The 13,155-nt window shown below is 44.4% G+C and overlaps 1 protein-coding gene and 4 non-coding genes across 5 annotated transcripts; all 5 read right to left on the reverse strand.

The window, feature by feature from the left end:
* Positions 1-4,058: 4,058 nt before the first annotated feature.
* rpl17 (ribosomal protein L17) lies at positions 4,059-11,088 on the reverse strand. Its single transcript, XM_038790504.1, has 7 exons — positions 11,015-11,088; positions 10,132-10,181; positions 10,014-10,054; positions 7,534-7,668; positions 6,709-6,807; positions 4,643-4,834; positions 4,059-4,161 (listed from the first exon to the last, which is right to left on the reverse strand). The coding sequence occupies exons 2-7, from the start codon at positions 10,169-10,171 to the stop codon at positions 4,114-4,116; spliced, it is 555 nt and encodes a 184-aa protein (XP_038646432.1). The 5' UTR covers positions 10,172-10,181; positions 11,015-11,088; the 3' UTR covers positions 4,059-4,113.
* LOC119964009 lies at positions 4,376-4,447 on the reverse strand. Its single transcript, XR_005460250.1, has one exon. It is a non-coding gene; the product is annotated as a small nucleolar RNA SNORD58 (small nucleolar RNA).
* LOC119963951 lies at positions 6,466-6,529 on the reverse strand. The gene has a single exon (XR_005460209.1). It is a non-coding gene; the product is annotated as a small nucleolar RNA SNORD58 (small nucleolar RNA).
* On the reverse strand, positions 7,056-7,121 carry LOC119964008. The gene has a single exon (XR_005460249.1). It is a non-coding gene; the product is annotated as a small nucleolar RNA SNORD58 (small nucleolar RNA).
* On the reverse strand, positions 10,391-10,457 carry LOC119964010. The gene has a single exon (XR_005460251.1). It is a non-coding gene; the product is annotated as a small nucleolar RNA SNORD58 (small nucleolar RNA).
* Positions 11,089-13,155: the final 2,067 nt, after the last annotated feature.

Raw genomic sequence — 13,155 nt, forward strand, 5'->3', positions numbered from 1 at the left:
ATATGTTTTGCAGAAAAGTTGAAACCTGTGGAATAAAGGGAACAATGGCAGCATAGACACAAAGTTGGTTGAGTGTCAGAAGTGGTGAATGGTTGTTTTTCAGACACCGGGAAAAGGTATAAAGTGGGATTCTCCAGGTGTCAATACCAGAACCACTGTTTTTCTTGGTGTTGCATTAAGTTTTCTCCACGCTAACCTTCTGTGGAAAATATGCACTTTTTAAGCATGCATTTTAATCTGGATATATGAATGATTATAACAGAAGCTCCAATGTTCTTTCCATCACATGACTGACCAGAAATCTCTCGCTCTTACCACTTGGTATTGGTCTATATTGGAAGAATTTTGCAAGTTGATAGTTAACCTGTTCGGCTGTGTCATGAATGCACCTTCCATGGCCTTCAAGTCCTGGGATGGAACTTGAACCTAGACCTTCTGGCCCAGAGGCAGGGATGCTACCGACTTGTGTACTGGACACAATTTTAAAATTTGAATATGACACAAATTGAAAGCACTGAACTGTGAGAATTGTGATAAACGTAGAGGACCAAGAGAGGGCAGTGAAGTGGACAGATGAAACTTAAGACAAAAAATTGAGAGGCAATACATTTCAGCAGAAAGCGTCAGGGGGTGGCGGAGTGGTTAGCATTGCTGCCTCATGGCACCGAACCCGGGTGCGATCCCGGCCCTGGATCACTGTCCATGTGGAGCTTTCACATTCTCCACATGTCTGCGTGTGTCTCACCCCTACAACCCAAAGATGTGCAGGGTAGGTTAATTGGCCACGTTAAATTGCCCCTTAATTGGAAAAACAATTGTGTATTCTAAAATTTAAAAAAAGGAGTGTCGGGCAATACTGAAAGATGTACAGTTTGAAAGAGCTGTAGACACATTCTGGTGGGGGTGCGCAAATCATTGAAGGCGGCAGGACAGGTTGAGAAATTGGTTAAAAAGGAATACAAGACCCTGGATTTTGTAAACAAACAAAATTCAAAGGGAAAGAAATTATGATGAACCTTTATAAAAGAGGAAGAATATAAAGGTTTGAGAGGCTGCAGTAACGATTTGAGAATTATTCCAGGGTTGAGGGACATCAGTTATGTAGGTACTACTTGAAGAGAAAAACTCTTTCAGGCTAAATGGCCTGTTCTGTAACCATTCACCAATTCTTGTACAGACGGCAGACAACATAGCTAGATGGATAATCCACATGGTCTTGGATACTCACCAGTGGCTCCATGCAACTACTGGTGCATAGCTGTGCCCATACCATTTGTAGCTCAAATCACATGAGGGTAGCATGAATGAAAAATGAAATGAAAATCGCTTGTCACGAGTAGGCTTCAAATGAAGTTACTGTGAAAAGCCCTAGTCGCCACATTCCGGCGAGGCTGTTATGGGAATCGAACCGTACTGCTGGCCTGCTTTCAAAGCCAGCGATTTAGCCCTGTGCTAAACAGCCCCTAGGATGTAGGAAGATGTCCACGCAGGGGAGAATGTCCATCTCCCACCACCCATTTACAAATGCACAAATCGACGCACCAGGATTTCCAGTTTGAAACATGTATGGCACAGGAATGACTTTTCATTAATGTCTTTTGGAGCAGATAATTTACTGCTGTGTGCAGCTATGCTAACATTTTATCTTGAGTGACCGTTGCAGTGGATCTCGGGTAAGTGCATGGCTATGCAGTTTGTATTTTTATAGCCCTTTCAATGTAATAGCCCATGGTGTTGCAGTGTTCTAAAAACATGACGCCAAGCCACACAGGGAGATGTCAAGTGACCAAAGCTTGGTAGAGGTAGGTTTTAAGGAAAGCCTTAAATAGGGATGCTCAAGATGTGGAATTAAATAGAGTTGTACATAGAACATACAGTGCAGGAGGCCATTCAGCCCGAGTCTGCACCGACCCACTTAAGCCCTCACTTCCACCCAATCCCCATAATCCAATAACCCACCCTAACCTTTTTGGTCACTAAGGGCAATTTAGCATAGCCAATCCACCTAACCTGCACGTCTTTGGACTGCGAGGGGAAACCGGAGCACCCAGAGGAAACCCATGCAGACATGGGGAGAACGTGCAGACTCTACAGACAGTGACCCAGCGGGGAATTGAACCTGGGACCCTGGCGTTAGAGTGCGAGGCCATGGAGGGTTTTGAAAACAAGTGAGAATTTTAAACACAGGTCGCTTGATCAGACCAATAAGTCAGTGAGCACAGGCCGTAGACATTTTAAGATGTGGGCAGCAAAGTTTTGGATGACCTCAAGTTTAGAGGACAGAATGGGGAGACCTGCCAGGAATATATCAGAATCAAGGCTGAAGATTTAAATAGCATGAATGAAGAAATGTTTAGGTCCATTGGCCCAAATAAACAGTATCCAGTATAATTCCACCTTCAAGCTCTTGGTCTGCAGCCCTGTAATACATATCCAAGTGTTGGTACCACCTTTCAGGCATCGAGGTTCAGAACTCCACTACCCTCTGGGTGGAAAGCAAATGATGAAATCTCACTCCATTTCTTCCAAAGATAATTAGCCAAAGTCCATGAGGGACCATAGCCACTGATTCAATTGGTATATAGCTTGAACAGCACCGGCAGACCTCCATGAACTATCACTACCAAATACGTGAAAGCTATATCCTAGTTATTGACCTCAAACAGAAAATGGGTAGGAAGAACCTATCTAGCCTTTCAACTAAATTAGTGTTGCAAGATCTCTTACTGTGGTCACCCCAGTCCAATGCCGGCATCTCCACATCAATTAAATAAACCTCAACCACCTCCATTCCAAAGAAAACAAACCCAGCTTATCATTCCTGTTAAAATTCTTCATTCCAGCAATACCCTGGTTTCTACACCCACACTGGTGTGATCACATTCTTCCTGTAAAGGCAGTCATCTGTAGTGAGATGCAAATGCTTTCAAGTCACCAGGGAAGGTGGTGGTGTAGTGCTATTGTCACCAGACAAGAATTCAAAACGCCATTGATGATCACTGATGGCCCTTGCTGTCCTTACCTGGTTTGAGACTTCAGATCCACAGCAATGTGTTGACTAATAAATGGCCTAGGTAGCCATTCAACTGAAGGGCAATTAATACTGGCTGAATCAGCACTACCCACAACCAGAAGACAATTCAGCCAGAGTCTGCTCTGCCATTCAATACGATCATCGCTGGTCACATCTCGGCCTCAACTTCACTTTCCTGTCTGTTCTCCACAACCCTTCAAACAATTACGAAGTAAAACATCTATGTCCTCAAAGTCCTGACATCCACTGTACCCAAGGTGGTGAATTCTCCCTGTGAGAGAAGCAATCACGTTTTAAATCTGCTACCGCTTATCCCAAAACTATGCCCTCTCATTCTAGATTGTCCCACATGTCTACTTTGTCAATACCTTTTATCATTTTATATACCTCATTAGATATCCTGATTCTTTTAAACTTGAGGGCCTCCCCGAACAGGCACCGGAATGTGGCAACTAGGGGCTTTTCACAGTAACTTCATTGAAGCCTACTTGTGACAATAAGTGATTATTATGGGCCTGAACTGCTCAATCTCTCTTCATAAGACAAACTCATCTCTGGAATCAATCTAGTGAGCCTCCTCTGATCTGCCTCCAATGTAACTACATCCCTCCTCCAATAAGAGGACCAAAACTGCTCTACTCCAGGTTCGGTCTCACCCATGTCTTGTACAGTCGCAACACTTCCCTACTTTTATATTCTATTCCTTTAGCTATAAAGGCCAAAACTTAATTTGTCTTCCGTATCACCTGCTGTATGTATACTATTCTGCAACCCATGCTTGAGGACACCCAGACCCCTCTGCACACTGAGGTTTCTCTCCATTTTTTTTTGACTTATCTGGACCATTAGAAAATACTAGCCTCCTCATACCCCATTGAAATGGATTACTGCCTACCTACTGGGAGCCTCCAAACCTTCTACTAGAATCCCTCCCCCAACTGTTTCCTTCAGTACCAGGACAGATTGGAAACGCATTTCTGAAGGCAGTCGAAGACAGGACTTAAACAAACAGTCAAGTTCCAACAATGGTTTCAAATAGTTTATTGTATGTACAGAAGTTCCTGAAAAATTAGCAAGAATTAGTCCCGTGCCATAAGTTTTTGTTTCTTCAGCTTCTTCTGGGAAACCTAAAAAAAAGAAAAAAAAAATCACTGCAGTGTTACCATGCAAAAATCAAGCTACTTAAAAACAACTCAACCCAAGGACTTATAAATTATTCCAACTGAGATTGTCAACACATTTTATTCTGGAACAGTCCATTGGGGTTGTGCACTCTAAACACAAGGATGTTGAAATTACCAAGTGCAAAATTGTACCGAGTATTAAGTGGCGCTGAATGTAGTTGCTCAGATTATAATTGGTTTGTTTTCATGGTTAACATCCAAAGGTGTCCTAAGTGGGTCATCACTGCAACTACACATTTCAGCAATTACAGCTGCCGAGTATTTCCAGCATTTTTGTTTTTATTTTAGATCTTCGGTACATGCAGTATTTTTCCTTTTGTAATTTTGATGTGAATTAAGAGGACAAAAAGTGCAAATGCCCAAAATGCTAAAGACCCCAGTCATCGGACATCTCATAATTCAGTGGGAAGAAATAAAAGATCACCTTTTTCTTCTGAACAACCTCCTCCTCTGGTTTTGGAACAATCTGTTCCTTCTCAGTGAGGATCATCTCTATGTGGCATGGTGAGCTCATGTATGGGTTGATACGGCCATGGGCACGGTAGGTTCGCCGACGCATCTTGGGTGCCTTGTTCACTTGAATGTGCTCAATCACTAAGGAATCCACATCCAGACCCTGTAAAAACAAAGGAATTACTCTAAATCAGCACAATATTTTTATCCACATCCAATGTGATATTGCCAGTGGTCAAATTCTAACAGTCCAACCTAATCATTTGCTCACTTGTTTCTTACAATTTACAAATCTACAGCAAATGGCAGTATTATGGCTACCGTTCTTACTGCATCAATACAAATAAGCACACACCTTGGCCAGTTAAAACAGTGGGGGAAGGCAGAGCAGCTTTAGAACGATAAACAGCACAGAGAGGGGCAGGCAAACGTGGAAAAAAGTGACATCAGGACACCGTACGGCAAGTAACCGCTAATGTGAATGACTAGAATCATAGAATTTACAGTGCAGAAGGAGGCCATTCGAGCCATCGAGTCTGCACCGGCCCCAACAAAAAGAGCACCCTACTGAAGCCCATGTATCTACCCTATCCCTGTAATCCAATAACCCCCCAATTGTTTGGACACAAAGGGCAATTTAGCATGGCCAATCCACCTAACCCGCACATTTTTGGACTGTGGAAGGAAACCGGAGCGCCCGGAGGAAACCCATGCAGACAGAGGGAGGACGTGCAGACTCCGCACAGACAGTGACCCAGCCGGGAATCGAACCTGGGACCCTGGAGATGTGAAGCAACTGTGCTAACCACTATGCTGCCGTGCTGCCCAACTATTCTAAATTGCTTTCAGGTTCGAGCAGCATGGCGGTGCAGTGGTTAACACTACTGCCTCACAGCGCCAAGGGCCCAGGATGGATTATTGGTATTCTCCCCATGTCTGCGTGGGTCTCACCACCACAACCCAAGATGTGCAGGGTACATGGATTGGCCATGCTAAATTGCCCCTCAATTGGAAAAACAAAACATTGGGTAATCTGCTGAGATGAGATCAGCCATGATCGTTGTACTGAATGGCGGATCGGACTAGAGGGGCTGAATTGCCTACTCCTAGTTCTTGTTCTGGCACCTCACTCCAGTATGGATGTGAAAGGGTGCAGAAAATATTCACAAGATTGGTTCCACAGATAAGGCACTTCGGTTCTACGGCCAGACTGGAAAACAGATTTGGTAGAGGTCAAAATCACAGGGGTCTGGATAGGTTCTCACTCAGAAAGCCAGCACAGACACAATGTGCCAAATGACCTGCTCCCACGCCACAACAATTCTGCAATTCATTGATCATGCCTGATGGAAATGTTGAAATACAAACCGATACCGGCTCTTTTCACCTTTACTACACAATCAGGCGTTTTTGGGTGGGGAAAAAAGCTAAACTCATGGTAAGGAGAATGTTTGTACAATAGCTTTAGCCAAGCAGTGTTAAAATTACCACCTGCACCTATTTTTGAACTGACGCCACACAAGAGCAAAATCTCTTGGATGCTTGCAGCTGGAGAAAGCAGTCTACTTTCTCAGCACCTCATTCAGTTGCTGGAACGTGCACCCATTCTAGGACAGATGCATCTATTGACACAATGCACCATTCATATAAAAGACAGCGGAGGCAGAGGACCCACTGTATTTTCCAGGACAGTAAATGCCAGCGACACCAAAGACACATTTAAAACGGGAGATGGACTCGTATTGCGCAACGGCAAAAATCTTGTGGTCTACCCAAGACAGAGTTAAAGACGTGGTCACTCAGAATATATTGTTTTCATGTATAATCCAAAGGTGTCCTAAAACTGTCATCATCGTAACCACACATTTCAAAATCACGTCATATTGAAATAAAGGATCATCCAGATCCAATACCCTAGCTGACTTCACTCGGTCATTCTAGAACTCAATGTTTAACAATTCTCCAAAAACACAATTAACTCCTTTTGGAGTTCCAGTGACGATCATGAAAGCAAATACATTGATCAGTGCCACATACCTTGAGTTCAGCATTGCTTTCTGCGTTCTTTAGCATGTGCAACAGAAACTCTGCGCTCTTTTTAGGCCAACGACCTTGTGTCCAATGCCAAGCCTTAGCCTTTACAATAAAAGCAAACATTAATTCATTCCACCTATCACATCAGGCAAATTGAAAAATATTGGCTTTTGATGGGGAAAACGGGACACCCAAATCGAGCCACAATCTCGGTCAACTATACAGCATAGTTCTCGATCAAAAAATCTAGCAACCACTTCAATGGAAAGCCCAGCTACCAGATGACCCTCAAACCAGACAGTCCCAGGAAAAATAAATTTGTTTTAATCCCCCATAAAACCCAAAATGTGGAAGCTCAGATATTTAATTGTTTTCATGATTATTCCAAAGGTGTCCTAAGATGATCATCACCGCAACCACATTCAGGAAAGCCAGAAGTACAAAACATTGTTTGAAGCAAGTTTCCTTGCTACCCGAGATAAATTGCAAAATATGCAAACCAATTCTGTTTATTAGTGCAATTTTCACTAAGCCAGTGATGCAAGCTTACTGAAGTTTGCACCAATGAGATTCTGTAGACGAGAAGCAGAAAGTTAAGGCAAAATTATCGCACACTTGATTCACCAGGGGCTGTTTAGCACACTGGGCTAAATCGCTAGCTTTAAAAGCAGACCAAGCAGGCCAGCAGCATGGTTCGATTCCCGTAACAGCCTCCCCGAACAGGTGCCGGAATGTGGCGACTAGGGGCGTTTCACAGTAACTTCATTGAAGTCGACTCGTGACAATAAGCGATTTTCATTTCATTTTCCACTTAAACTTCAAACTCACTTGTGCACACCTGCCAACTCCACCATTGTATCGGCGGAAAGGGACACACTGCCTCTTGATCACAACATCCTTCAGGAACTTGGTTGCTTTGCGGATGTGCATGCCTTTGATGGTCTGGGCAGTCTCACGAGTATTCTAGGAACAACATTTTTGGTACAGATTAAATCAGTCAGTCAGGACAATCAAATATATTTTCATGAACACTCCAAAGCGCCAATGGAATGGAAAAGCGCTATTTACTCTCTTGTCCAGTTGTTCAAAGGATGTTAAGACCAATGAAGTTGGCCAAGGGAAAGACTTGTCCACAGCAAAACATTATAACACAATGATAGAATAAAATTCAGAGTGTTGCCGGCAAGGCTCCCCAACCCAATAAGGTGCGACTAGGCAATAGGTATTGAAACAATTAGGGTCCCTTTTTAAACTTTAGTTTTGAACTGTACTAATGTTAGTCCATAAACTATCAGACATGTTCAATTCAATTTAACCACAGTGGGACTTTGTCTCAACACATGAATTAGGAGAAGGAGGTGGCTACTTGAGTCTACTCTGCCATTCAACAAGATAATAATAACCGTTTATTGTCACAAGTATGAAGTTACCGTGAAAAGCCCCAAGTCGCACCTGGCCTTGCTCTGCATCACAAACCAGCTATCTATCCAAGTGAGCTAAACCAGCTCAAAGTTTTAACGTCAACTTGCTGCCTGCCCGATAAACCTTCACCTCTTGCTCACCAAGAATCTATCCATTTCCGCCTTTCATGTCGCCTTATTACATAATAAATACATAGTTTAACTCAGCTGACTGGTCAGCTCGTTTGTGATAAAGAGCAAGGTCAACAGCACGAGTCCAACCCCCACACTGACCGAAGTTATTAATGAAGGCCCCGCCTTCTCAACATTGCCCCTCGCCTGAGATGTGGTGATCCTCAGGTTAAACCACCAGTTAGCTCTCGCACTCAAAGGGGAAAGCAGCTTATGGTCAAATGGGACTATGACAACTTTACTTTTACATAATAAATCAACCCAAGGCAATTCGCAAGAGCATCACACTGCAAAGATTTGACATTAAGTCATTCACTCAAAGCATTTAGACAACACTTGACATACCAAAGCAGACAATGCCACGGGCCAAGTGCTGGAAAATGGGATCAGAAAACAAGTGCTTGACTGCCGAGGCACATATAAATGGGCCTTCTTCATAAGATATAGGAGCAGATTTAGGATATTCTGCCCATCGGGTCTGCTCTGCCATTCTATCATGGCCGATACGTTTCTCATCTGCAACCTACAATGTTACAGACCAAGAGCTGGATTGCGAAATCAGCCAGAGCATCTCCTCCCTAGAACACATGACCGAGGAGCAGGAGTAGACAATTTAGCCTCGCGAGCCCAGCACCCTCAATGTGATCATGGCTGATCACATCCTGGAACTCCACCGTCCTGCATCCATCGCACTCTGCGGTAAATAATTCCAGATTCACAACTCTTTGGGAGTAGATTTCCCTCAAATGCTTTACATTTTCTACCTCTTATTCTAAGACAATGGCCTCTCGTTTTAGAAAGCCCCATAAGGGGAAGCATCAACTCCATGTCTACTTTATCCATACCTTTTAGCATCTCGTATACCCCAATTAGATCTCCACTCATTCTTCTAAACTCTAGGGAGTATTGGCCTAAACTATTCAATCTCTCATCATACGACAAACCCCTCATCTCTGGAATTAGTCTAGTGAACCTCCTCTGAACTGTCTCCAGTGCCACTATATATTTCCTCAAATAAGCAGACCAAACTGTGCGCAATACTCCAGGTGCAGTCTTACCAATGCCATGTATAGTTGCAGCACTTCCTTTACACTCAATTCCTTTAACTATAAATGCCAACATTCCATTTGCTTTCCTTATTATCTGCTGCACCTGCATGCTCATTTTCTGTGACTCATGCACGAAGATACTCAGATCCCTCTGCATTGGAGCACCCCGAATTCTCTCCCCATTTAGATAAGTTGCCTTTCAATTTTTTCGACCAAAATGCATGACCTCACACTTATCCACATTAAACTCCATCTGCCACATTTTTGCCCACTGTGCTGCAGAATTAGGGGAGTTACAGCTTTGACCTATTTTTTTGCTTTAGAAGGATTGCCTTAAATAGGGGCAAAAAGAGATAGAGGGTTTCAGAAGGAAACTACATGGATTAGGCCTTTGGAAGCTGAAGTCAAGACAATAAAGCAATTTGTGTAGCTGTAAGACAGCAGATCGGGACGGGCGAGGCCATGGAAAACAATGAAACTTTAAAGTGATAGACGATTGCATCAAACCTCAAGGAGTATTTAAAATCCAGTCCACCCTTCCCTAAATTAACTTGCAAATGTCTTACCATTGACTTTGTGTAGGTCAATTTCATTCTGATTATACCCCCCCCCCCCCCCCTTATACCTTGCCACTTTTATCATAGAGTTGAATTCAGGTAAGTCTTACCTTGAAGTGTACTCGCAAGTTGGAACCCCTTGCCTTGCATGCTGTGGAGAATACAAAGTCAGATGAGCCAGTTGAATTACCCACTCAAGTTAGGACTTATTAAAGTAGAGTTACTTACATTTGGTGGGGTTCTCTGGATCTAATGAATAGCGGACCATTTTCAGATAACTAGGAAGCAAGGCAAAGTAAATTCAAGTTCATTAAAATAATATTACACCAGGTTAGAAATATAAAATTATGCAACCTGAAGCACTAATTTTTAGATCCTCCATCAGGAGTGGAACTATTTTCATCATGTTTCAGAATTACTAATGCACCCATCAACATGAAAAGCGTCAGCAGATGGGGGTCTGCAATTCGGCAAAGACTCATACGTGGAAGCTCAGAATAGTAGTACATTTTCATGATTATTCCAAAGGTGTCCTAAGAAAGTCATCATTGCTGCCACATTACTGATAGAGCCTCATTTAAAGGCTGTCTTTTAGAACAATCTTAGGGCCAGGTTGGGCCTCAGCCGGGAGGGGAATTGAATAGGGGCTGTCGGCGTCGTTCCCCATCAGAATATCGCAGAACCAGCCGCACGGACAACTGGGTTAACCGACCCCCTTAAAACACCCAACTCCAAAACCCATCACTTAACGAATCGACAATCAAGGATATGTAAAGTAGATTTTACAGGGTTAAACTTGGCCCCTTCAGGCCCACAAACCCGGCAGTACCACTATGTAGACATGGAATGAAACTCAACATTGAGACACTCCCAAATGAAGCCTGTTCACTGCGACTCCCGGGCCGCCATTTTGGAGCGCGCTCGGAGACTACAGCTTTTAATCCTTTATATTAAAAACTGATCCCAAAGGCAATATCGAGCGGGTAAAGTTGTTTATCGAGCTGTGGAACTATTCCTTGTGAAAATGTAGTATCTGGAGCTCGGATGCCTGAGATTGGGAGCAGATCACTGATCGATCTTTACCCCCGGACCATTTCCAGCTCACACTCACCTCTGGCCGCCAACATGGAAAGAGAGAGCAGAGGCTCACGGGACCACAAATCGCAGGATTCATGTCGCGCGCGACACTTCCCATCCTGACAAGCTCCCTCTCGCGATACTTCGTATCCTGGCAAGCTCTCTCGCGATACTTCCCATCCTGGCAAACTCCCTCTCCCGATGCTTCCCCATCCTGACAAACCCCCTCTCGCGAGACTTCTCCATCCTGGCACAGCCCCTCTCGGAATACTTCCCGTCCTGGCAAGCTCCCTCTCGCGATACTTCCACAGCCTGGCAAACTCCCTCGCTCGCGATTCTTCCCTATCCGGGCAAACCCCTTCTCGGGAGACTTCCTCATTCTGTCACCCTCCCTCTCCCTGGACAGCATGTCAGCTCTCATGCTGAGGACCTGTGCTCTTAATGAGTTGCCATGATGTGGAGATGCCGGCGTTGGACTGGGGTGAGCCCAGTAAGAAGTCTTACAACACCAGGTTAAAGTCCAACATGTTTGTTTCAAACACTAGCTTTCGGAGCGCAGCTCCTTCCTCAGGTGACTGGATAGGTCTCCTTCAGGTTTGGCTCCTGGTGCAACTTAATGAGTTGCACCAGGAGCCCAACATTTTTCAGTACAACTAGAACACTCCTAGCAACTCATCAGTATAGTGATATCATGGTTGTGTTGTAATTCACCGACTGACTACTAGGAATCTCATTAGTATATAAGTGAATGTTAGAGTTAGGTGACCCCTCAGACTGGCTGGAGGAAGCTGGAGAGAGGTTGCTTGTGCATGATCTTACTGTTATTCATCTGTTGTTTTGCATATAGTTTACCCACAGTTAATGTTAGTAAATTGTTTATAGTTTTAGGTACAAGTGTTCTTGTAATATAAATCAGGTCATCTGGCAAGAGCATTACAGACTGCACGGCCTCCCAGTCCTTCCTGTCCTCTCTCACAGATCTCCTAGAGCAGTGCATCTCAAACTATCTGATGTGGCGGACCGGCAGTTTTTTTTTTCAATGTGCCAGGGACCGGTGAGCGAAACAAGCCAATCCAGGATTACTGTCTCTTTTCTGGAAACACTCCAAGTACCGGCAGATGATGGCTCGCGTACCGGCACCGGTACGCGTACCACACTTTGAGAAGCACTGTCCTAGAGGACAGCGAGCAGGAGAGCCTGGATATATCGCCAGCTCTAGCTGAGTTCACTAAGACCCTCGAGACCTTAGAGAAGAGTAAAACTCCCGGAAGCGATGGCTTACCAGCTGAGTTGTATTTGGCTCTGCGGGACTGGATTGGGCCTGACCTACTGGAGGTATGGGAGAGTCTGCCTCTGGCTGGGAGCATGTCAGAATCCACGAGGAAGGACATCATTACCTTCATCTACAAGGAGAAGGGGAAAAGGGAAGCAATTACAAATTGGCGACCCATTTCACAGTTGAATGCGGACTAGAAAATTCTGTCCAAGCTCATCGTAAATCAGACCAGGTCTGTTCTGCATTCGGTGATCCACCCTGACCAGATCTGCTCTGGACCTGGCAAAAAGATCTCTGATAGTCTCACGCTACTCAGGGGTACGATCGTCGACATGTGGGACAGGGGTGTGGATACCTACCTGGATCAGGAGAAGACCTTTGACAGAATATCACACACCTACATAATGGATGTGTTCTCTAAAATAGGGTTGGGGAGGGAATTCATAATTGGGTCCAACTGCTCGACACAAACATCAGCAGCGCAGTTTCAATCAATGGGTGGGAATCTGAAAGCTTTCCAATAAAATCTGGTGTCAGACAGGGCTGCCCTCTCTTTCCCATCTTGTTTGTGTTGTATAGAACCTTTTGGTGATCACAGAATGCTACAGTGCAGAAGAGACCCTTTGGCCCATCAAGTCTGCACTGACGCATGAAAGGCCCTGGCCTGTCCACCTAATCCCACTTGCCAGCACTAGGCCCTTGAATGCTATGGCGTGCAAAGTACTCCTCCAGGTACCTTTTAAAGGATATGAGGCAACCCGCCTCTTCCACCCTCCCAGGGAGTGCATTCCAGACTGTCACCACTCTCTGGGCAAAAAATGTTTTCCTCAAATCCCCCTGAACCTCCCACTCCTCTCTTTGAACTTGTGTCCCCTCGTAACTAACCTTTCAATTAAAGG

Source organism: Scyliorhinus canicula, chromosome 3, assembly GCF_902713615.1.
Source record: "Scyliorhinus canicula chromosome 3, sScyCan1.1, whole genome shotgun sequence".
In the NCBI taxonomy this organism is placed as follows: domain Eukaryota; kingdom Metazoa; phylum Chordata; class Chondrichthyes; order Carcharhiniformes; family Scyliorhinidae; genus Scyliorhinus; species Scyliorhinus canicula.